The sequence below is a fragment of the Ranitomeya variabilis genome, chromosome 1 (assembly GCF_051348905.1).
Source record: "Ranitomeya variabilis isolate aRanVar5 chromosome 1, aRanVar5.hap1, whole genome shotgun sequence".
Classification (NCBI taxonomy): domain Eukaryota; kingdom Metazoa; phylum Chordata; class Amphibia; order Anura; family Dendrobatidae; genus Ranitomeya; species Ranitomeya variabilis.
Genome location: NC_135232.1, coordinates 366,056,057 through 366,081,479, shown reverse-complemented (window position 1 = coordinate 366,081,479; position 25,423 = coordinate 366,056,057). Strand labels below are relative to the sequence as shown.

The window sequence follows — 25,423 nt, the reverse complement described above, 5'->3', positions numbered from 1 at the left end:
CGGGGACCCTCGGCCTCCGATTTGGTGGGCAGGGACCCTCGGCCTCCGATTTGGTGGGCGGGGACCCTCGGCCTCCGATTTGGTGGGCGGGGCCCCTCGGCCTCCGCTTTGGTGGGCGGGGCCGGGCCCCTCGGCCTCTGCTTTGGTGGGCGGGGCCGCTCGGCCTTCAATTTGGTGGGCGGGGCTCCTCGGCCTCCGATTTGGTTGGCGGGGCCCCTCGGCCTCCGATTTGGTGTGTGCTCTGCCTGGGGCCACTGTGCTCTGCCTGGGGCCCCATATGCTGCCTGGGGGCCCTGTGCTCTGCCTGGGGCCCCATATGCTGCCTGGGGCCCCTGTGCTCTGCCTGGGGCCCCTGTGCTCTGCCTGGGGCCCCATGTTCTGCCTGGGGCCCCTGTGCTCTGCCTGGGGCCACTGTGCTCTGCCTGGGTGTAGGACACTGGTGACGTCACTTATCTCCGGACATTAGCTCCGGACATTAGCTCCGGACATTAGCTCCGGACAATAGCTCCGGACAATAGCTCCGGACAATAGCTCCGGACAAAGCCACGGAAGTTGGCACAAATTGCAGGAAGTAGTATTCTAGGCAATTATATATTAGATACAATTACTATTCTTACTAGTTGGTCCGTGCGAAATTTTCGCACATTGGTTGTGGGGGGCGCAGGCAATTTCAGGAAAATCAAGCTGCTCAAATGTAAATGTATTTAATAAGATGATGAACACAGAGGTATATGTCTCACTGACATATATACTGTGTATATACTGTATATATATATATATATATATATATATATATGTACATATTTATGTTTTCACGAATATTTGAGCCCATGTATCCATTCTATGTCCATTTTTCAAGCTGGCGAGAAAATCTCGCCATACGGATGTCACATGGATGCTTACTTGCGAGAAAATCACATCCTCCCACTGCACACGGATGACATACGGATCACTGTTCAGGGAACATTTCTGCGATTCTCGTCAGTGTAAAACAGAGCGATTTTTTTTTTATACTTTGTGTGTGACTCCAGCCTAAAGGAGATCCCCCAACATTAAACATAATGGCATTTTACTTACTGATCAGAAGGGGTCTGATTGTCAGGACCTTGCAAAAGAACAGGGGCAGTAGCATTTGTTTCCCCTCCACAGCAGCACTGCCATTATCTGCAGTGTAGTGAAGTGCAACACAGCCCTATGCATGTGAACGGAGCAGCTCCCTGTACAGCAGTGCCACTTTGACAGTAAAAATGATAAAGGAGAATTGACCCCATAACGGAGCGTATTTACACCATTGTATAATAATTGGGAATATCCTTTTTTAAAAAAAGTAATATCTGCAGATTATTTTACCTTTTTTCCCCTGTGGTTGGATTTTTTTTTTTTCAATTTTTGCAAGGTTGTTTCCACCAATCTCTCCCATCAGGAAACAATGTACAGTCTGAGTTATGTTAACGCAATGCAATGCAACCTTAGAATGAAGATAGACTTTTCAATGACTGTCCAATAATACGGAAAATCTGATGGTTCAGAACCTGTCCGGTGCCTTTTAGGCTGCATTCATTTATATCTTCAGTTTTAAAGCTGAAGTCTTAAACATAAACATAAACGTAAAGTTTTACTTTTATTCTACTTCCACATATGTAGCAAATATTTTATATGTACCTGCCTGAAATTGGCTGGGCAAGGAGTTCGGCAAGCTGGAAAGCCCCCAAGGCAAATGCTAGGATTTGTTTCAGCTTTGTGGTATTGTGCTTTGGGGTAGTGTGGTACCACCTGCAGGTCATTTTTCCTTACTGCAGGTTTATGAAAATTAATGTTTAAAGTGTAGTTTGTGATCACATCATGGATGTGTGGTTTGTTTGGCTATTTTCTTGCTGAAGGGGGCAAGTTTACCTTTCAAATGGTGTATCATTTGTGTGTGTGTGTGGGTGCAGTATGAATTGGGATACAAAGTGATCACCAAAAAAGAGTGTTTTGAAATAATATAAAAGGATTGTCATACAGTTATTACATTATGTAGGTCTTTTTCAAGAGCATTTTAGCCAAAGGTTGGAGTAGACCATAAAGGGTGCAGCACCGTAGCTATGTAGCGCTGGGGTCCTGGGTTCAAATCCCACCTTGGACAACATCTGCAAGGAGTCGGTATATTCTCCCCGTGTTTGTGTGGGTTTCCTCCGGTTTCCTCCCACACTCCAAAGACATACTGATAGGGAATGTAGATTGTGAGCCCCAGTGGGGACAGTGTTGATGATGTCTGTAAAGCGCTGAGGAATTAATGGCGCTATATAAGTGAGTAAGATAAGCAAGTTTGTAAAAAAGGAAGACAATTAAAACCATAGAATTAATATTCTATTTTGATATTTTGATCTCCTGGTTTTGGCTACAAAAGTCCACAGTGATTTTATCAAAATGACAGCAACCAGATCAGTAAGGGACACATTGCCGGAAACAAGGTGTCTGCCCCTACATTATGCTGCTCTCAGATGAGGTAGCAAAAACCTGGCGACAGATTCCCTTTAAACATCCACTGTCTTCAGGAGTCCACCACTCTCCTGCCTCCCGGCGTCTGTGGCCAGGGGAAAAGGACACTCTTGAATACTGGTCCTGGTTTTGGCTTATAAATACTGAGGTAAAATACTGACCAAAGACTGAACATGTGAACGTGGCCTTAAAGCCTAGGAAACCGGCAGCTTCTGATACACTGGAGAAATGGCCAGTTACCTATCATCGAGCTGTACGCTATTGAATTATATCTCTCTTCTTGAGAAGAGAGGATTTTGTATAATGTAAATGACAAAGTTGCATGTTTTTACAAGCACTTTGCAATTTTACCTATTTAACAACATGAGAAAATCCTTTTAATATTGGGTCTGGCCACATTTTTGAAAAGAATGCATATAAACCAATCATACAACATAAAAGCCAAGACCCAATATCTTTATGACAACCATGGCCGTGGCTTTCACTTTGTATGGTTTTCAAAAATGTTCTATGGGAATTCACATTGTCTTTATGATAAACTCTCTGTCTAATAACATTCATAAATTTCCCCTCTCGAGTCCAAATTGTTAAGAAAAACTCATGGCACCATGTTATTTTTACGTTATGGCCTGGGAAGACACAACTTGGCCCCATTCTAGTTATATCAGAATTGCTCAGGTGCTCCTTTAACTCTTTCCCCCTCAGGCCTTTTTCCGTTTTTCATTTTTGCTATTTCCTCTCCCTCTTCCAAGAGCCATAACCTTTTTATTTTTCTGTAAACATAGCCGTATGAGGGCCTGTTTTTGTGGGACGGGTTGCACTTTTGAATGACATCATTCATTTTATTATGAGATGCACTAGAAAGCGAGAAAAAAATTCCAACTGTGGTGAAATTTAAAAAAAAAATTTAATTATACTAATTTTTTTCTTTGGAGGGGGGAGGTTATTTACCGTGTTCACTAAACAGTAAAACTGACTGGGCAATATGATTCTGCAGGTCAGTGCGATTATGCAGATACCAAACGTATAATTTTTTTATTTAAAGGGAACCTGTCACCACGTTTTTGGAAGATGGGATAAAAATAGCGTTAAATAGGGGCAGAGGTGGGCGTTACATTAGAGTGTTTGTTATGCGTTTATTACCCACCTAAGTTGCCGAAATACCTTTGCAAAGTCTCCGTTTTCGCCTGTCAATCAGGCTAGTCTGGTCAGATGGGCGTTGTCTTCCCCCAGATCTTGTTTAGTTTTCCGTTGGTGGCGTAGTGGTGTGCGCATGCCCAAGGTCCCGAATCCTCTGCCAGGGGATTTCAAAGAGCGCGGTGTCCGTTATTGCATTGGTGATCGGTGGGCGCGGCCATCTTCCTTTGGCCGCGCGTGCGCAGAAGCGGCGCTCTGCTTGCCGCGGCGCTCTGCTGGCCGCGGCTTCAGGAAAATGGCCGCCGCGATATCCATCTGCGCACGCGCGGCATCCCGCGGCCATTTTCCTGATGCCGCGGCCAGCAGAGCGCCGCTTCTGCGCACGCGCGGCCAAAGGAAGATGGCCGCGCCCACCGATCACCAATGCAATAACGGACACCGCGCTCTTTGAAATCCCCTGGCAGAGGATTCGGGACCTTGGGCATGCGCACACCACTACGCCACCAACGGAAAACTACGCAAAATCTGGGGGAAGACAACGCCCATCTGACCAGACTAGCCTGATTGACAGGCGAAAACGGAGACTTTGCAAAGGTATTTCGGCAACTTAGGTGGGTAATAAACGCATAACAAACACACTAATGTAACGCCCACCTCTGCCCCTATTTAACGCTATTTTTATCCCATCTTCCAAAAACATGGTGACAGGTTCCCTTTAAGTGGTGAAAAAAATCAGAAATTCATATAAAAAAATATTTTCTTGTGTCACCATTTCCTGAGACCCATAACGCTTAAAATATTCTGGTAGAGTGCTGTGTGAGGGCTTATTTTCTGTGCCCTGAGCTGACGTTTTTACTCATATTATTGTAGGGTATATATGATGTATTAATCACATCTGTTGTTAACGATTGCATTCATTTATTTTATATTTTGATAGATTGGACTTTTACAAACGCAACAATATAAAATATGTGTTTTTGTGGGGGGGGGTTTCAATTGTGTTATTTGTATGGTGAGTAATTTTAACTTTTGTTTTTTTCTATATTTTTTTATTTTAAAGGAAACCTGTCACCTGAATTTGGCGGGACCAGTTTTGGGTCATATGGGCTTGGTTTTCGGGTGTTTGATTCACCCTTTCCTTACCCGCTGGCTGCATGCTGGCCGCAATATTGGATTGAAGTTCATTCTCTGTCCTCCGGAGTACACACCTGCGCAAGGCAATATTGCCTTGTAGGAGTCTTATTGACACCTCTCCATTACTAAGCCTGCTTAATGTCACCTTACAAAGGTGACATTAACCCCTTATTACCCCATATGCCACCTCTACAGGGCAGTGGGAAGAGAGAGGCTAAGCGCCTGAATTCGCTCATCTTACAGATGCACCATTTCTGGGGCAGCTGGGGGCTGGTATTTGTAGCCAGTGGGGGGGCAATATCCATGGTCCCTTCCTAGGCTATAAATATCAGCCTGCAGCTGTCTCCGTAGCCTTTCTGGCTATAAATTATAGGGGGACCCCACGTCATTTTTTTGGGGGGTCCCCCTATTTTAATAGCCAGTAAAGGCTAAATATACAGCTGCGGGCTGATATTCATAGCCTGGGAAGCTCCATGGGTACTAACCCCTTCCCAGGCTACAAACATCGGTCCTCCAGTTGCTGGCTTTACCTCTCTACAAACATGCAGCCGCAAACTCTAGTCCTGAGTGCTGGCAGCAGTGCTGGGACTTGATGCGAGAGACTCGTGCGAGTTTCTCGCATTGAACTCGCAAGTCTGACCGCGGCCTTACACTGACAGATGGCTGATCTGATACTCTGCAATGCTTCTGCACTACAGGGAATCAGACCAGTATCTGACAGACATGGAAGAGGCATGTCAGCTCCTGTTCGGAGAAAGAGCTGACTGACCACCTTCCCCAAAGGACCCCATGGCCATCTTGCTGCCCGGGGTCACCATGGAGACGATCAGCACAACAAGATCACAGACAGGGAGCTCCCTCCCTTTGCAATGCTCCTCAATGTTACTGTTACTATTAACAACAGCATCAGAGGAGTTAAACGTCCATGATTGGTGCTAGCACTGATCGTGGGTGTTGCAGCAGGGTATCAGCTCTTACATAGAGCTGACACCCGCATCCGAAAGCTGCACTGCTCAACGTGATCCCTCGCAATCGCAGCGCCGTACATACAGCTGTTTGTGGGAATGCAGCTCCCGTGGCACCATATATATATAAGACACATATCGGGAAGGAGGTAAAGGTGATAATCATTCAAAGTTGAAAATGTTCTAATTTTTAGAAATTTGTGTTCAATTTTCTGATATACTTTAGAAATAAATGCAAAATATATCTACCTAAATTTACCATCTTTATAAACTATAATGTGTTTTGAAAAAAACATCTCAGAATCACTGGGATATTATGAAGAATTCCAGAGTTATTGCCACAAAAACTGACAGATGTCTAAGGGGTTAAGAGATGTGTCCCAAAACTGTAATATAGACAGTTCCTCTATTTCAGTTTTTGAACTTGTACGTCTATAGGGATTAATAACCTGTGTATATCGAATTAATTCGCCGATATAAACATACATTACATACATATCATTAACTATTGCTACTTTAAGGGTAGGTGCACACGGTAAGTAATTGGCATCGCTTTAGATGAAGCACATGTCCGCTGCGTCCAAAGCGCTGCCGTCTATTGAACACAGGTGATTCCGCATGTGTTCACTGAGCCATGCGGAATCACCGCACCCAATACATTGAACATGTGAAATTTATCTTGCGGAGGATCACGTCTCCGCAAGATAGATTGACATGCTGCGATCTGAAAAGACGCACCGCATGTCCGTCTCCGCGGGTGATCTGCGGGTGTCTGTGGATGCATAGTGGGCATAGGTTTTCTTAAAATCGCATCCGCTATGCCATAACATCTGGACACTGCGGGTTATACACTAAACAAGTACGCAGCGTCCAACCCGCAGCGTTTACTGACCATGTGCCCCTACCCTTACAAAGATCACTTCTCAGCAGAGGTGTAATAGGGAGCGCATATGTATATAGGAACCTTATCCATGTTATCCTCTATGGGATATTAATGAGGTAGAGGAACCTTTTCCATTTTCTCAGCTAACATAAGGTAAGATTTTAGGATCGAAAACCTAAGAACAAAGAAATTCTAGAAAATGCAGCAGCAAGTAACCAGGGCTGACTGAAGTTATAAGAGAAATCTCCTACATTTCAGCGAGTGAATGGTGACGACTCCTGTTCCTCAATGCTAGCTACATAACCTCACAATCTTGCCTGCCAGGTATGGTTCCAGGATGTGGTTTTCTTTTGTAAACAAACACGTGAAAGCTCTTCAGACTTCACTGGATATGTCATGGGTGCGGCCACAATTAATGTGCTGCGCCAGAAACATTCCCTCACAGTCTAGTTCTGCACATTAGTGACGTCTGTTCTGCACTTAACATCCTGACCGTACACTACTGACAGCAGGAGTAAACAAGCACAGGTTCAGATGGCAGCAGGTGCCCTGCACACTTTGCCAAACTTTTTAGAACATACTTAAAGTTTTCGTGAAAGTTTGAGAAGACAGATTTGAGATGAAGTAGATTTTAAGGTATTTAATGCAAAACCGTGTATATGAAAAATACAAAGTACAAACATAATCGATAAAAGGTGAATGAGGTATTTCATGTATTGTTCCTGAAGAAGGAGGCTTTTGCCAGGTCTTGCTGTGCACAGTTGAACTAAGGCTGGTTTCACATTTGCGTTTAGGAGGGCTGCGGAGGGCTGCGTACTTCCTCCTTCTTCCTCCCTGAAGCTCCGCCTATGCTCCGCCTACTTCTGTATGCGTCCTGCGTTTCCCTGCCTACCTATCTTTAACACTGGGTGCGGATGCGTCTGCATGCGGCAATTTGACGTGTGCGGCAACCGCACAGAAATGCAAAATTTTGCATTTCAGGGAGGTGGGATTGTTGCATTAAATTAATCGCTCTATTTCAGGGAGAATTTAACTATGTTTCTTAACCCAGATATACATTTCTCTGGCCGGCAATCCTACTGTGTTAGGCCAGTGTCACACGTCCGGTAAACACGGTACTGGAAATATCCATGTCCGTGTGTTTGTGTGATACATCCGTGTGGCACACGTGTGGCAACCGTGTGCTGCCCGTGTGCCGCATGAGGACCACATGGACGGCCACCGGGAAGCAGCGCTACAGCAAGCGCTGATCCCCTGCATGTGGTGCTGAAGCCAGCTGTCATCCATTCTCCTCTGCTCGGCATTTTCTCATGCTGAAGAGTTCATTTTAGTTCAGGCCATCCCAGTATTTCATTCATTCACCAGTAGTTTACAGTCGGGAGCGGTCGCATTAGCAGCGCCCCCAGTTGTAAACTGTACATTCCCCTAGACATGGATTACTTCGTGGGACTGACTGTACGTCGGACAGGTATGGCATATTGTTGGTTTATTATTTTGACATTTTTCCAGGAGATTGAGGGCTTTGCTTGGAATGGCAGACTAACAAAGATGGAAAAAATATGTATATTGTTTTATTTCATTAAAAGACTTTTTTTCTAACTGTGTGGTGTGTTTGATTAACCCTTTAACAACCTTAGGATTAGTAATGGACAGGTGTCTTATCGACACCTCTCCATTACTAAGCCAGCTTAATGTCACCTTACAATAGGAAGGTGACATTAATCCCTCATTACCCCACTTGCCCCTGCTACAGGGCAAGTGGGAAGAACCGGGCAAAGCTCCAGAATTGGAACATCTAATAGATGTGCTTTTTCTGGGCAGCTGCGGGCTGCTTTTTTTAGGCTGGGGGGCCCATATCCATGGCCCCTTACCAGCCTGAGAATAGCAGAGCCCACACCTGTGAGTTTTGCCGGGTTGGTTGTAAAACATAGGGGGGACCCCACGTGAGTTTTTTTCTTTCATTCATTGTCCCCTGCTCGCGCTGCTGCTGGCAGAGCAGAGGACAATGGATGAAAGCCAGGTTTGGCACCACACTCAGGGCAACAGCGGCTTAGAGCAGCACTGTTTCCCCCGCAGCCGTGCGTGCGCACGGAGGACAGTGTACACTGTTATCCATGTGCATGTGTGCAGGATGTTTGGTGGGCCATGTGTCCGGGTAAAAACAGACTTGTCTGAGTGTTATGCACATGGACACACGGTCCGTCAAAACACACTGACATCTGCACAGACCCATTTCTTTGAATGGGTCTACGTGTGTCAGTGTCTTCGGTATGTGAGAAAACTGTCACTACACATACCGGAGGCAATGACATGTGAAACCGGCCTTATACAAACAAAAACTTACCAGCCTACTACAGGAAGGTCTGAATGAGGGGGTTTTCACACAAAAAAAATGTGATTTAAATGTAGAATTTCCAGTGGTTCTACCACGCACTCCCTAAAATACACAAGAACTGTTTCCCCCCCTCATTCAGACCTACTATTTCTGGCATTTGATCTTTGAATGAAAGATTGGGTGCCTGGGTGGATCATTTTTTGCAGCCACTTGTCAAATGATTACCTGGATATATGAGGGACACTAAGGCGTTAATTTCTGATCTCACTGACTTTGTCTTGGAAGATAGTTTTTCTTGGCTGTCCTGTGACATTGTAAGCTTGTATCCTTCCATTCCACATCATATAGCAAATGAAACAATGCAATATTTTCTCCTCAGGGACAGCTCCCATCCTGATGATCTGAGATCATTCCTCATTTCTGCGATAAATTTTGTTTTAACACACAATTTTTTTTTTTGACAAAAAGTTTTTCTTGTAGAGGTGTGGAGGGAGCATGGGAGTTACATTTTCTACCTCCCTAGCAAATTTGGTGATAGCTGTGTTTGAGGAACAATACATCTTTCATGAAAATAATGTTTTTCAAAACAAAATCAAATTTTATGGATGCTATATTGATGACCAGATATTTATCTGGCAGGGTGACAAAAAAGACTCTATTCTTTTTGTAGAATATTTAAATAAAAATTCTTTCAACTTAAAATTTACTTTTTGTCATAAATTAAACTGACATTAATAATCCTGACATCACCTTTAAAGGTACGGAGGATAAAATAATGGTACTGCCGTATTGTAAAGATACAGATACTAATTCCATATTGGAGGCTACATCTTGTCACCCGGCCCATGTTGCTAAAAATATTCCGGTGGGTGAGCTGATCAGAACGAAACAAAATTGTTTGGAAAATTACTTGTATAATCAGGAGGCTGCAAAAGTCATATCTACTGACCCAATCTGGAGTTTGATAAGAGCTAAAAAAAATAGTGGAAAAAATTGATAGAAAAACTCTTCTATCAAATAACAAAAAAACTTTTAATGAAAAAAAAATTTAATGAAATAACAAAAGTTATAAAAACATGTCCCCTTATTGTATAAAGACAAAAAACTGTGTGACGTTATGTTTCACAATAACATCAGATTTGTGGCAAAAAAAGCTCCCACTTTGGCTAGCATTTTGTCTCCTAGTAATATTGTCAATGCTGGCTCCAATCCTCCTCGAACTTGGCTCTCTTGCAGTGGTTTCTTTGGTTGAGGTCACAGCCACGCAATCAAAGTAAAACTTTTGCCTCGGCAGGAACTAAAAAAAAGTTTTTCAATTAAGGGTTTTATCAATTGCAATACCCCAGGCGTTATTTACTTAATATGGCTTGGAATATTCAATATGTAGGCTGCACCATAGGCCCACTGAAAAAAACGCATAAGGAGACATTTATCTTATTCAGTGAACCCGGAGGCATTAAATGTCTCCTCTGTTTCTAAACATTTCATCACTTGTCACAACCGAGATACAAAACTTTTCAGGTACAAGGTGGCAAGAAGACCGATAACAAAGACCAATGCTAAACAAGTTAATGTCTAACACTGTGATCATATTGGAGCCAGTGTAATGTAAACCAATGTACTGACGAAAAAACAAGAGAAAGAGCCACCTGGTATTTACCTGCTGTATTAGGAAATAGTCCCTAGGATGTGCATCAACAATGCAGATGACCTGAGGGCTGTGATCAAAGCAACCTGGGCTCCAATAACACCTCAGCAGTGCCACAGGCTGATCGCCTCCCTGCCGCATCACATTGGTGCAGTAATTGATGCAAAAGGAGCCCCGACCAAGTATTGAGTGCATTTACTGTACATACATTTCAGTAGGCCAACTTTTCGGATGTTAAAATCATTTTTTCAAGCTGGTGTTATAAAGTATTCTAATTTACTGAGGTAATTACGTTTGGGTTTTCATTGGCTGTAAGCCATAATCATCAACATTAACAGAAATAAACTCTTGAAACAGATCACTCTGTTTGTAATGACTATATAATATATGAGATTCACTTTTTGTATTGAAGAACTGAAATAAATTAACTTTTTGATGATATTCTACTTTTGTCGGATGCACCTGTATGTCTGTCTGTCACTCTAAGATGTAATCCATGATTAAGACCATGTAGGTTGAAACATGTAGGATTCATTCCTTGCACTGGGATTGCCCATATCTGCATATCTGTGCTTTTAATATGATGATAAATAAACGTCAAGTTTTAAGAATCATTTCTCCTGTGGTTGCTGGAGACAACTTTTCTTGCTTTTGCCATATTGGGTGCAGACACAGGCAGCTTAGTAAAATAACAGTATAAGGACTGCTTGCTCTCCATTAGCTCACCACAGAGAACCCCCGTTATGTTTTTCTAAGGGCCCCTTCACACTGGTCGATTCTGCTACGATTACGACGCATTTGCGTCATATTCGACATCGCAGTACGAGCTCGTAGCCAGCGGTCACACTCTACGATGTTAACGCTTTTTCTGACGTAGTTGCGATGTGAACGTCACGCGTCGCAATCGTACGCTACCCTTCACACCGCCATAGTCCTACGACTCCGAGCGTGACGTATTACCAGCATGGGCGTGCTAAAACGTCACGCCCAATCAGGAGACAGGTATGCGGAAGCCCAACCCACGTAGTCGCATTACGAGCTCGTATGACCGCCGTCACATACTACGATTTCGACCGCCACAGCGAGACATTTACGACGAAAGAAAGTTCTGCTCTTTCTTTCACATCGTACGATGCTGGGCTGCGTCGCAAATCGTAACGCCATGTCACACTTTGCAACCTCGGAACGAGGACGGATAAACGTCACAAATCGAACGCTCGTTCAGACTTTGATTGCACAGTGTGAAGGGGCCCTTACATTAAACCAGTGATTGTGATCTTTATCTACTTCTGGACCACCTATAGATGACAAACCTCGGGACGGTCTGCATTATACTTTGCTTAGACACTCTAAAATGTCACAGCTTAGTATATCAGATGAACAAGATTGAAAAGCTGTGGGGGCGGGAAGCCATCTTTCAGACACAGCAGGATTGCCCTAAAGGCCCCGTCTCACACAGCGACGCTGCAGCGATACAGACAACGATGCTGATCGCTGCAGCGTCGCTGTGTGGTCGCTGTGTGGTCGCTGGGGAGCTGTCACACAGACAGCTCTCTCCAGCGACCAACGATCAGGGGAACGACTTCGGCATCGTTGAAACTGTCTTCAACGATGCCGAAGTCCCCCTGCAGCACCCGGGTAACCAGGGTAAACATCGGGTTACTAAGCGCAGGGCCGCGCTTAGTAACCCGATGTTTACCCTGGTTACCAGCGTAAATGTAAAAAAAAAAAAACAGTACATACTCACCTTCTGTTGCCCGTCAGGTCCCTTGGCGTCTGCTTCCTGCTCTGAGCCGCCGTACAGTGAGAGCAGAGCGCAGCGGTGACGTCACTGCTGTGCTCTCACTTTACGGCGGCTCAGTCAGAGCAGGAAGCAGGCACCAAGGGACCTGACGGGCAACAGAAGGTGAGTATGTACTGTTTGTTTTTTTTTACATTTACGCTGGTAACCAGGGTAAACATCGGGTTACTAAGCGCGGCCCTGCGCTTAGTAACCCGATGTTTACCCTGGTTACCAGTGAAGACATCGCTGGATCGGTGTCACACACACCGATTCAGCGATGTCAGCGGGACCTCAACGACCAAAAAAAGGTCCAGGCCATTCCGACACGACCAGCGATCTCGCAGCAGGGGCCTGGTCGCTGGTACGTGTCACACATAGCGAGATCGCTATGGAGGTCGCTGTTGCGTCACAAAACTTGTGACTCAGCAGCGATCTCGCTAGCGATCTCGCTATGTGAGACGGGGCCTTTAGAGAAGGCAGAGAGGGTTATTTTGCCGATAATGCCGGGCATTGGCAAAATAATAAACAAAGTACAAAAAAATGACATTAAAGTTAGGCACAATGTATGACGAAAAAAAGCAAAAATTATTTGAATGTCCAAAAGACAAAATGTTACAACTTTTTAAACATGTCTGAAACTAATGTGCCTGGTCAGGAACTGGGGTAAATGTCCTGGTTTTGAACTGGCTATAGGTTGTCTGCTACTTTTTATTGATGACCAATGCACAGTTTAGGTCATCAATACAAGAAGGGTGGAGGTCTGACACCCAGCACCACCACCAATCAGCGGTTGAATGTAGAGACTAGAGTATACAGAGTGGAACGGCACAGGTCTGCACACAATGTTTAATGCCTGCTGCTGGGTACAGCAGCTTAGTTCCTATTAAAGAGGATAGGAGCAGATCTGAGGAGCCAGGTAGCAGCCAATAAACAGTGTACAGAACTGTGCTGTTCAGTTCCGCACACTTTACATTTGACCACTTCCAGAGGTGTTGACCACTCATTGTTGGGGTTATTAGACTCCAACCAATCATATATTGATTACTTATTCCAAGGATGCGTCATTAAAGGGGTTGTCCGGTCTTAAGCTACAAGTCTGTGCGCTGAGGATTCTCTGATGCCGGCGCCGGGAGCCGGTCATGTGAACACAATTATATGACATGCATACTCCCGGCTACATTCCAAGTCACATTACCGCCTGCTACTGGCGCTGTCTCCGGTGAACTGTCACAGCACACGGTGCACACAATATGAAGATTCATAAATCTGCAGTCATAAAGAGTGACTGCAGACATGTAGACTGAACAACCCCTTTAATATAAAAGAGGATGTCAACCTCTTTACGGTTTATTAGCTCAGTTTCCTGCATGCAAAATAATTGACAGAATGAAGCAGTTTAAAGTGATACTGGGTTTCCTTACCTACTTGGGTCTTGTGTACATAGTATTTGAGCATTTGTGAACCCAAAAGTAAAAAAAAAACACACGAAAGCTGAAAAATTAAAAAATATGAAGTATACTCTCCTTAAAGATTATTCTCTTTTAACCCTTTTTGGGTCTCCATAACTAGTGCTTCCTTCCTGATTGGGCAGGAATGTGACAACTGCACCAAATTACAAGCCACATCGGTAAAGTGTTGGCCACATCTGTGGTAGTGGATGGCTGCAGCAATCATACACCCCTGAATCCAGAAGAGGAAGCATGGGGAACAGCAACGATGCATGCAGTGCTTGAGGAGGAGCAGGGGCCGATTCTTAGGCCGGCGTCACACTAGAGAGTTTTATGGACGTATGAGAGGCTCAAAAACTACGCATTGCACAAGGACCAATGATTCTCTATGGGGCAGCTCCTATCTGCCGTATATTTCGCAGCCGCATTTTTTGGGCTGAGAAAATCGCAGCATGCTGCGTTTGTCAGCTTATTGCGCAAAAAATCCACCAATGAAAGCCTATGGGGCGAGAAAAATACGGATTACACACGGACCATCAGTGTAACTTGCGAGAAATACGCACCGGTGTTCTAGAGAAAAGCCGGCAATTCAGTGCGGTGTACAGTAAAATCACACTGACAGGTTAGAATAGATCAAATATATGTCTACACATAGTATAGAGATATATACACTCACCGGCCACTTTATTAGGTACACCATGCTAGTAACGGGTTGGACCCCCTTTTGCCTTCAGAACTGCCTCAATTCTTCGTGGCATAGATTCAACAAGGTGCTGGAAGCATTCCTCAGAGATTTTGGTCCATATTGACATGATGGCATCACACAGTTGCCGCAGATTTGTCGGCTGCACATCCCAAAGATGCTCCATACAAGGCAGGATGGATCCATGCTTTCATGTTGTTTACGCCAAATTCTGACCCTACCATCCGAATGTCGCAGCAGAAATCGAGACTCATCAGACCAAGCAACGTTTTTCCAATCTTCTACTGTCCAATTTCGATGAGCTTGTACAAATTGTAGCCTCAGTTTCCTGTTCTTAGCTGAAAGGAGTGGTACCCGGTGTGGTCTTCTGCTGCTGTAGCCCATCTGCCTCAAAGTTCGACGCACTGTGCGTTCAGAGATGCTCTTAGGCCTACCTTGGTTGTAACGGGTGGTGATTTGAGTCACTGTTGCCTTTCTATCAGCTCGAACCAGTCTGCCCATTCTCCTCTGACCTCTGGCATCAACAAGGCATTTCCGCCCACAGAACTGCCGCTCACTGGATTTTTTTTATTTTTTGGACCATTCTCTGTAAACCCTAGAGATGGTTGTGCGTGAAAATCCCAGTAGATCAGCAGTTTCTGAAATACTCAGACCAGCCCTTCTGGCACCAACAACCATGCCACGTTCAAAGGCACTCAAATCACCTTTCTTCCCCATACTGATGCTCGGTTTGAACTGCAGGAGATTGTCTTGACCATGTCTACATGCCTAAATGCACTGAGTTGCCGCCATGTGATTGGCTGATTAGAAATTAAGTGTTAACAAGAAGTTGGACAGGTGTACCTAATAAAGTGGCCGGTGAGTGTATATATATATATATATATATATATATATGTCAGTGGGACACATATATATATTTACATGTAATACAGCGCTAGATAGCATAAAAGCCGCTAATTCAATTGCCGGCTTTTGCTATCTCCTTATCAAACCCGACAGGATATGAGACATGGTTTACATACAGTAAACCATTTCATATCCCTTTTTTGGCATAGTCCTCACTACTAATGTTAGTATAGTCTGTGTGCAAAATTTGGGGGCTCTAGCTGTTAAAATAAAGGGTTAAATCGCGGAAAAAATGGCGTGGGCTCCCGTGCAATTTTCTCCACCAGAGTGAGAAAGCCAGTGACTGAGGGCAGATATTAATAGCCTAGAGAGGGACCATGGATTTTGACCCCCTCCTGGCTAAAAACATCTGCCCCCAGCCACCCCAGAAAAGGCACATCTGGAAGATGCGCCTATTCTGGCACTTAGCCTGTCTCTTCCCACTCCCCTGTAGCGGTGGGATATGGGGTAATAAAGGGTTAATGCCACCTTGCTATTGTAAGGGGACATTAAACCTGGTTAATAATGGAGAGATGTCAATAAGACACCTATCCATTATTAATCCAATAGTAGTAAATGGTTAATAAAACACACACACATTAGGAAAAAGTATTTTATTGAAATAAAGACACAGGGTGTTGTAATAGTTTATTATATTCTCAATCCAAATGACGACCCTTGTTCTGTAAAAGAAAAAAAAGAAAAAAGCAACAATATCCCATACCTCTCCGGAGTTACAGTCATGTCCCACGCTGTAAATCCATCTGAAGGGGTTAAAAATTTTTAAAGCCAGGAGCCTGCTAATTCAGCTGTACTCCTGACTGTAAAATCTGGGGAATGAATTGAAAGCAGGGGAACGTAGCATGGTAGACTTGCTGTGCTGCGCCCCTGCTGGCATAACCTCATATGAACTCTAGCCGGGGGGGGCAATAACCATGGTCCCTCTCTAGGCTATTAATATCTGCGATCAGTCACTGGCTTTCCTACTCTGGCAGAGAAAATTGCGCAGGAGCCCATGCCATTTTTTCCGCGATTTAACCCTTTATTTTAACAGCTAGAGCCCCCAAATTTTGCACACAGACTATACTAACATTAGTAGTGAAGAATATGCCAAAAAAAGGGATATGAAATGGTTTACTGTATGTAAACCATGTCTCATATCATGTCGGGTTTGGGAAGGAGATAGCAAAAGCCGGCAATTGAATTACCGGCTTTTCTGCTATCTCGCGCTGTATGAAATATAAATATATATATACTGTATATATATATATATATATATATATATATATATATATATATATATGTGTCTCACTGACATATATATATATAAATATATATATATATATATATATATATATATATACTCATATATATATATATAGACTGTATATATGTTTTCACGAATATTTGAGCCCATAGATCCATTCTATGTCCATTTTGCAAGCCGGCGAGGAAATCTCGCCGTACGGATGCCATACGGAGGTTTCCATGCACAAAATACGCAGCCACACCCTGCCTACGGATGACATACGGATCACTGTTTTGGGATCATTTCTGCGTATTACGCCTGTAAAATACGGACCGTATTTCCCTATGCTGAGTGTGACGCCGGCCTTAGGGCGAGTAAACTTTATTCATTTTTTTTAGTTTTGTGGGAATTCTTTTTAAAAATTCAGGGGTTAACAATCAACTTAATGAAATAAATATATCTACCTATTAAAATGTACTATCCATTTTTTTTAACAGAAAAGCTACTTACTCACAATAGCAGGGAGAGTTGATGAGTTAAAACTTCAAAAAGATAAAGTGCAAAATAAAGTATAATGAATTAATGACAGAACGGAATATATCATTTCAATGCCCCAATTTACCTTGAGAGAATCTTTGCAGTGCTGGAAAAGCTGCCTAAGGCCTACGTCTGTGATGTTCTGCGAGTCATCGTGACAGCGATATAGAGATATTGACTCTGGGTGATGAAGTCCTATACTGACCAGGCAGGAATCCTTTAAGGAATGGCAATTTGTTACCTTTATTACTTTCCCTAAATGACAAACAATCAGAATGACAATTATTAGAAATACGATTTCTGTAGAAATGTAACTTCCAGATTTATCATAAAAGAACTTTAGATCCTACTGTCTTACGTCTTCCCCAGCAATGTTCCTGCAGGAATTGACTGCTTTTCCCCAGGGGTTGTCACTGACACTTCCAAGACTTTCACATGGTAAATCAACCTGTTGTCATTTTTGGAAAACTTATTGAAAATAAAGTATTAGTAATTAATGTTTTTTTCATTTCAGTTTAGTTTTTAGTTTGTATTCTTAATTATTTGGTCAAATCCTTGTTTTCTTAGGTCTGCTTTCTAAGGAAGTGTTACACGGGTGCCAGCTGGAGATGTCCCATGCACTGCAGATTGATTGCACACTCTTTGTCCTGTGACACTTTGTTCTTTTGTCCTCCTCTCATTGAGGGAGAAATATTACTGGTTTGTTACTGCTGACTGTCCCTATGCAACCGGCCTAAACACTGTGAGCTTATCTACCTGAGTAACTAGCACCATGAATTCTAGCACTAGGACTGAATATGACAAACATATTTTTTAGAAAGCAGTTGATCAGTGATAGTGATGTGCTTTGATCCTTCAAAGTCCTGCACACGGCTTGTTTGCCTAAGGTGTTAATGGAGTATTTGTTCTGAACTCTACAATCTACAATGATCTACGGTATATGGATTCAGCCTAACTAAACCGAATCTGGAACTATATTATGAAAGGGGAGTAGCACTTGACTTAAGTCTCACTGTAATCAGGTTATATGGACTATGTCCTGCAGAATCGATAAGGAGCTTTGCTAGGGAATACATTGTGATAGTGGTGCAGCGCAAAACTTCAGTACTTCTTCCATTCAAAACATACATTAACATACATAAGGTTTGTAAAGGGAATCAGTCATTAGTAGTGATGAGCGAGTGTACTCGTTGCTCGGGTTTTCCCGAGCACGCTCGGGTGGTCTCCGTGTATTTGTGACTGCTTGGATATTTAGTTTTTGTTGCCTCAGCTGCATGATTTACATCAGCCAGCCTGAGTACATGTTGGGGTTGCTTGGTTGCTAGGGAAGGAATGGGATACATAGATAGATAGATAGATAGATAGATAGATAGATAGATAGATAGATAGATAGATAGATAGATAGATACAGTTAGGTCCATATGTATTTGGACAGAGACAACATTTTTCTAATTTTGGTTATTGACATTACCATAATGAATTTTAATCAAAACAATTCCGATGCAGTTGAAGTTCAGACTTTCAGCTTTCATTTGAGGGTATCCACATTAAAATGGGATGAAGGGTTTAGGAGTTTCAGCTCCTTAACATGTGCCACCCTGTTTTTAAAAGAACCAAAAGTAATTGGACAGATTCAATAATTTTAAATAAAATGTTCATTTTTAGTACTTGGTTGAAAACCATTTGCTGGCAATGACTGCCTGAAGTCTTGAACTCATGGACATCACCAGACGCTGTGTTTCCTCCTTTTTGATGCTCTGCCAGGCCTTCACTGTGGTGGTTTTCTGTTGCTGTTTGTTTGTGGGCCTTTCTGTCTGAAATTTAGTCTTTAACAAGTGAAATGCATGCTCAATTGGGTTGCGATCAGGTGACTGACTTGGCCATTCAAGAATATTCCACTTCTTTGCTTTAATTAACTCCTGGGTTGCTTTGGCTTCATGTTTTGGGTCATTGTCCATCTGTAGTATAAAACGACGACCAATCAGTTTGGCTGCATTTGGCTGGATCTGAGCACACAGTATGGCTCTGAATACCTCAGAATTCATCCGGCTGCTTCTGTCCTGTGTCACATCATCAATAAACACTAGTGACCCAGTGCCACTGGCAGCCATGCCATGCCCAAGCCATCACACTGCCTCCGCCGTGTTTTACAGATGATGTGGTATGCTTTGGATCATGAGCTGTACCACGCCTTCGCCATACTTTTCTCTTTCCATCATTTTGGTAGAGGTTGATCTTGGTTTCATCTGTCCAAAGAAAGTCCAGTCTAGCCTTTTTATTCTTGATGCTTATGAGTGGCTTGCACTGTGCAGTGAACCCTCTGTATTTACTTTCATGCAGTCTTCTCTTTATGGTAGATTTGGATATTGATACGCCTACCTCCTGGAGAGTGTTGTTCACTTGGTTGGCTGTTGTGAAGGGGTTTCTCTTCACCAGGGAGATTATTCTCCGATCATCCACCACCGTTGTCTTCCGTGGGCGCCCAGGTCTTTTTGCATTGATGAGTTCACCAGTGCTTTCTTTCTTTCTCAGGATGTACCAAACTGTATATTTTGCCACTCCTAATATTGTAGCAATTTCTGGGATGGGTTTTTTCTGTTTTCGCAGCTTAAGGATGGCTTGTTTCACCTGCATGGAGAGCTCCTTTGACCGCATGTTTACTTCACAGCAAAACCTTCCAAATGCAAGCACCACACCTCAAATCAACTCCAGGCCTTTTATCTGCTTTATTGAGAATGACATAACAAAGGGATTGCCCACTCCTGTCTATGAAATAGCCTTGGAGTCAATTGTCCAATTACTTTTGGTCCCTTTAAAAACAGGGTGGCACATGTTAAGGAGCTGAAACTCCTAAACCCTTCATACCATTTTAATGTGGATACCCTCAAATGAAAGCTGAAAGTCTGAACTTCAACTGCATCTGAATTGTTTTGTTTAAAATTCATTGTGGTAATGTCTATAACCAAAACTAGAAAAATTTTGTCTCTGACCAAATATATATGGACCTAACTGTAGATAGATAGATAGATAGATAGATAGAAGGAATGAGATAGATAGATATATATATTCATATATCTATCTATAGATATATCTATGGATAGATGTAGATAGATATATGGATAGATATATAATAATAATAATAATTTTTATTTATATAACACCAACATATTCCGCAGCGCTTTACAAATTATAGAGGGGACTTGTACAGACAATAGACATTAGAGCATAACAGAAATCACAGTTCAAAATAGATACCAAGAGGAATGAGGGCCCTGCTCGCAAGCTTACAATCTATAAGGAAAAGGGGAGGCACGAGAGGTGGATGGTAACAATTGCTTTAGTTATTCGGACCAGCCATAGTGTAAGGCTCGGGTGTTCATGTAAAGCTGCTTGAACCAGTTAACTGCCTAAGTGTGTAACAGTACAGACACAGAGGGCTATTAACTGTATAAAGTGTATGAGAACATGATGAGAAGAACCTGATTATGGTTTAAGTTTTTTTTTTTTTGAATGGGCCACACAGGGATAGTTAGGTTAATGCGTTGAGGCGGTAGGCCAATCTGAACAAATGAGTTTTTAGGGCACGCTTAAAACTGTGGGGATTGGGGATTAATCGTATTAACCTGGGTAGTGCATTCCAAAGAATAGGCGCAGCACGTGTAAAGTCTTGGAGACGGGAGTGGGAGGTTCTGATTATTGAGGATGCTAACCTGAGGTCATCAGCGGAGCGGAGGGCACGCGTAGGATGGTAGACTGAGACCAGAGAGGAAATGTAGGGTGGTGCTGAGCCATGGAGTGCTTTGTGGATGAGGGTAGTAGTTTTGTACTGGATTCTGGAGTGGATGGGTAGCCAGTGTAATGACTGGCATAAGGTAGAGGCATCGGTGTAACGGTTGGTGAGGAATATGATCCTGGCAGCAGCATTCAGGACAGACTGGAGTGGGGAGAGTTTGGTAAGAGGGAGGCCGATTAGTAGAGAGTTACAATAGTCCAGACGAGAATTAATAAGTGAAACAGTAAGAGTTTTTGCAGAGTCGAAAGTAAGAAAAGGGTGAATTCTAGAAATGTTTTTGAGCTGCAGATAAGAAGAGTGAGCCAGTGATCGGATGTGGGGGGTGAATGAAAGCTCAGAATCAAGGATGACCCCAAGGCAGCGGGCATGTTGCTTTGGAGTAATGGTGGAACCGCACGTGGAGATGGCAATGTCAGGCAAAGGTAGGTTAGTAGAGGGAGAAAACACGAGGAGTTCAGTTTTTGACAGGTTCAGTTTCAGATAGAGGGAGGTCATGATGTTAGAGACAACGGTAAGACAATCACTGGTGTGTTCTAAAAAGGTCGGCGTGATATCAGGAGAAGAAGTGTATAATTGGGTGTCGTCAGCATAGAGATGGTACTGGAAACCAAATCTACTGATTGTTTGTCCAATAGGGGCAGTATACAAAGAGAAGAGGAGGGGGCCTAGGACTGATAATTGATGAACCCCAACAGTAAGGGGAAGGTGAGACTAGGAGGAATCAGCAAAAGATACAGTGAAGGATCGGTCAGAGAGATAGGAGGAGAACCAGGCAAGAACGGTGTCCTTGAGGCTGATGGAGCGGAGCATAGTGAGGAGGAGCTGATGATCCACAGTGTTGAATGCTGCGGAGAGATCCAAGAGAATTAACATGGAGTAGTCACCATTAGATTTAGCTGTTAGTAGGTCATTAGAGACTTTAGTGAGGGCAGTTTCACTAGCGTGTAAAGAGCGGAAACCAGATTGAAGAGGGTCGAGAAGAGAGTTATCTGAGAGATAGCGGGTAGTGGACCAGGCGTTCGAGGAGTTTAGAAATGAAGGGAAGATTAGTGACAGGTCTATAATTAGCGGCGCAGTTTTGATCGAGGGATGGTTTTTTAAGTAATGGATGTATGTATGATGGCATGCTTAAATGAGGAGGGAAAAAAACGGAAGTGAGAGAAAGGTTGAATATTTTTGTTAGGTGAGAGGTGACAGCTGGGGAACGGGATTGGAGGAGATGTGACGGAATGGGGTCACTGGTGCAAGTAGTTGGGCAAGAAGATGCAAGGAGCCTGATTACTTTTTCTTCTGTAACTGGTTCAAAGTCAGAGAGTGATCTAGATGCAGTGAGGGAGGGAAGACAGTGCATGGTATAAAGGGATTGGGAAATAATTTCCTGTGGAATGTGGTCAATTTTTTCCTTGAAGTAATTGGCCAGATCGTTAGTGCGGAGATCCGTGGTTGGGGCCTGCACTCTTGGGTTGAGTAGGGACTGGAAAGTGTCAAAGAGACGTTTAGGGTTATTGGACAAAGAGGTGATGAGGGTGTTGAAATAGGTTTGTTTGGAGAGGTGAAGGGCAGAGATGTTTTTAGCATGAACTTATAATGGATGAAATCTTCGGGTAGATTAGATTTTCTCCACAGACGTTCGGCGTACCTGGAGCACCGCTGCAGGAAACATGTTTGCAGCGTGTGCCATGGTTGTCGCCGTCTGTGCCGAGTTGTTCTATATATAGGAGGTGCAGCTTCATCCAGGGCACGTTGCAGGGTTTCATTGTAATGCTTCAGAGCAGAATCAGGACATGAGATGGAGGAGATTGGGGCCAATGAGGACTGCAAGTTCTTCATAAGTTTCTGGTTGTTAATGGCCTGTATGTTTCTATAAGTTTGGAAAGTGGGGGTGACCTGAGCGGGATGGCAGTTCTTGATAGAGAATGAAAGAAGGTTGTGGTCAGAAAACGGGAGAGGGGAGTTTGTGAAATCATCCACTGAGCAAAGCTGGGAGAAGACCAAGTCGAGGGAGTTACCATCTTCATGCGTTGGAGAGTTAGTATGCTGCGAGAGATCGAAAGAGGAGGTTACAGATAAAAGGTGAGAAGCAGATGGGGAGAGGGGAGAAGCAATGGGGATGTTGAAATCACCCATGATGAGGGTGGGGGTGTCACAGGAGAGAAAGTGTGGAAGCCAGGTGGCAAAGTGATCCAGGAACTGATGAGAGGGGCCGGGAGGACGATACACCACCGCCACTCGCATGGAGAAGGGGATGTAGAGTCTGACAGCATGGACCTCAAAGGAAGGGAAGACAAGTGAGAGTACTTGGGGGATAACTTGGAAGGTACATTTGGGTGAAAGGAGCAGACCAACGCCTCCACCTGCTCTGTTGTCCGATCTTGGGGTATGAGAAAAGTGTAGTCCACCATATGAAAGAGCAGCAGCAGCGGTGGTGTCTGACTGCTGGATCCAGGTTTCAGTAAGAGCCAGGAGATTAAGAGAATTAGAAAGGAAGAAGTCATGGATCAAGGAGAGTTTATTACACACAGAGCGAGAATTCCAAAGGGCACAACTGAAACAGACAGAAGGCATGCAGGGAATATTAATAAGGTTAGAGGGGGTTTCTGAGTGTAGCAGTTGGGAGGTTTGACTGGCTATAACATGGGGGCCGGGGTTGGGAGAGATGTCTTCAGCGACTAGGAGAAGGAGGATAGAAAGAGTGGGCAGATGGTTAAGTGATTTGTGAGAGTGTCTCTTGTGTTGGATGGTGGGACTGAATGGATCTGCGCTGTTAAGCAATGTGAACAGAGCATGAGTGCTATACATAGGAGAGGCAAGGACAGAGGGACCGATATGGATGGAGTGCAAAGAGTTTATGAAAGGGCGGTGAATGTGAGTGAATGCAGCAGCCAGGATATAGATTATACAAATACATATGGTGAGTATTTGTTCTGTTCCAAATGAACAAGGAATAGATTTAGATTGTCTTACCTGTCTCCTGCCCTAAGTGCCATGTTATAACTGCCAGCACTTAGAAAAAGTACTTTGAATAAATGTTCATGAATAATAGTGCACGAATGCACCCCTGCATATAGATATATCTATATCTATCCATATATCTATCTAACTTTCCAAATATCTATCTATATCTATCCATAGATATATCTATAGATAGATATATGAATACATATATCTATCTCATTCCTTCTATCCCATATCTATCTATCTATCTATCTATCTATCTATCTATCTATCTATCTATCTATCTGTCTATCCCATTCCTTCTATCTATCTATCTATCTATCTATCTATCTATCTATCTATCTATCTATCTATCTATCTATCCCATATCTATCTATCTATCTATCTATCTATCTATCTATCTATCTATCTATCTATCTATCTATCTATCTATCCCATATCTATCTATCTATCTATAGATAGAAGAAATGAGATAGATAGATAGATAGATAGATAGATAGATCTACATATAGATAGATCTATAGATAAATAAATAGATAGATCTATGTATCTATCTATAGATATACAGTATGTATGGATAGATATATCTATGGATAGATGTAGATAGATATATGGATAGTTAGGCTACTTTGACACATCAGTTTTTTTCCGTGAGGCAGGATCCGGCGAATTTTTGAAAAAACGGATCCGTTGCAAATAGTGAATAATTGATGCAACTGATCCATTTTTTTGAGAGAGAACGGAAAATGTGCATGATTTGAATGGAAAAATGCATGAAAAACCGGATTCGGAGGCCGGATTCATCATTTCACATCTCAGTTTCATAAGTTTTTCACCGGATCAGTCACTGGGCGTTTTTTTGGCGGACAGAAAAAACGTTCCTCTGTACTTTTCTCCATCCGCCGGAAACAGCTTTTTTGACAGATCCGGCAAAAAAACGGATGAAACGTGTGGCCATCAGGAAAAAAAAAGATCAGGCGAAAAAAAAAAGGATCCATTTTTTTCAAAACTCGCCGGATTGTGCCTGACGGCAAAATGTGTGATGTGTGAAAGTAGCCAGATAAATATATGGATATATATATCTATGTATCTATAGATATAACTATCTATAAATATATCTATAGATAGATATAGCCATAGTTAAATCTATAGCTATATCTATAGCTATATCTATAGATATCCATCTATAGATATATAGATTTATCCATAGATATATCCATAGATATATAATAGCAAGGCTGATGTTGATTAATGAACATGTTTAATTTAAAAAAACGGAAAAAAATGGCTTGGGCTCCCGCGCAATTTTCTGCACCAGAGGGGGAAAGCCGACGGCCAGGGGGCAATATTTGTAGCCTGGGAAGGGGGTAATACCCATGGCCCCGTCCCAGGCTATGAATATCAGCCCGCAGCTGTCTGCGTAGCTTTTACTGGCTATTAACCCCCCCAAAAAAGATGTGGGGTTCCCCTATATTTTATAGCCAGAA

The 25,423-nt window shown here is 43.1% G+C and overlaps 1 protein-coding gene across 3 annotated transcripts in view; it reads right to left on the bottom strand.

Moving 5' to 3' along the window:
* The window catches only part of LOC143759897 (uncharacterized), a 200,576-nt gene that overhangs the window by 93,775 nt on the left and 81,378 nt on the right, over nucleotides 1-25,423 (bottom strand). For all 3 annotated transcript variants that reach the window (XR_013212246.1, XM_077248988.1, XM_077248989.1), the window contains one exon: nucleotides 17,274-17,443. Coding sequence is in view for 2 of the 3 variants with exons in the window: in XM_077248988.1 (XP_077105103.1) it covers nucleotides 17,274-17,443 (170 nt within the window). In the remaining variant the exon portion in view is untranslated. The remainder of the gene's footprint in view (nucleotides 1-17,273; nucleotides 17,444-25,423) is intronic.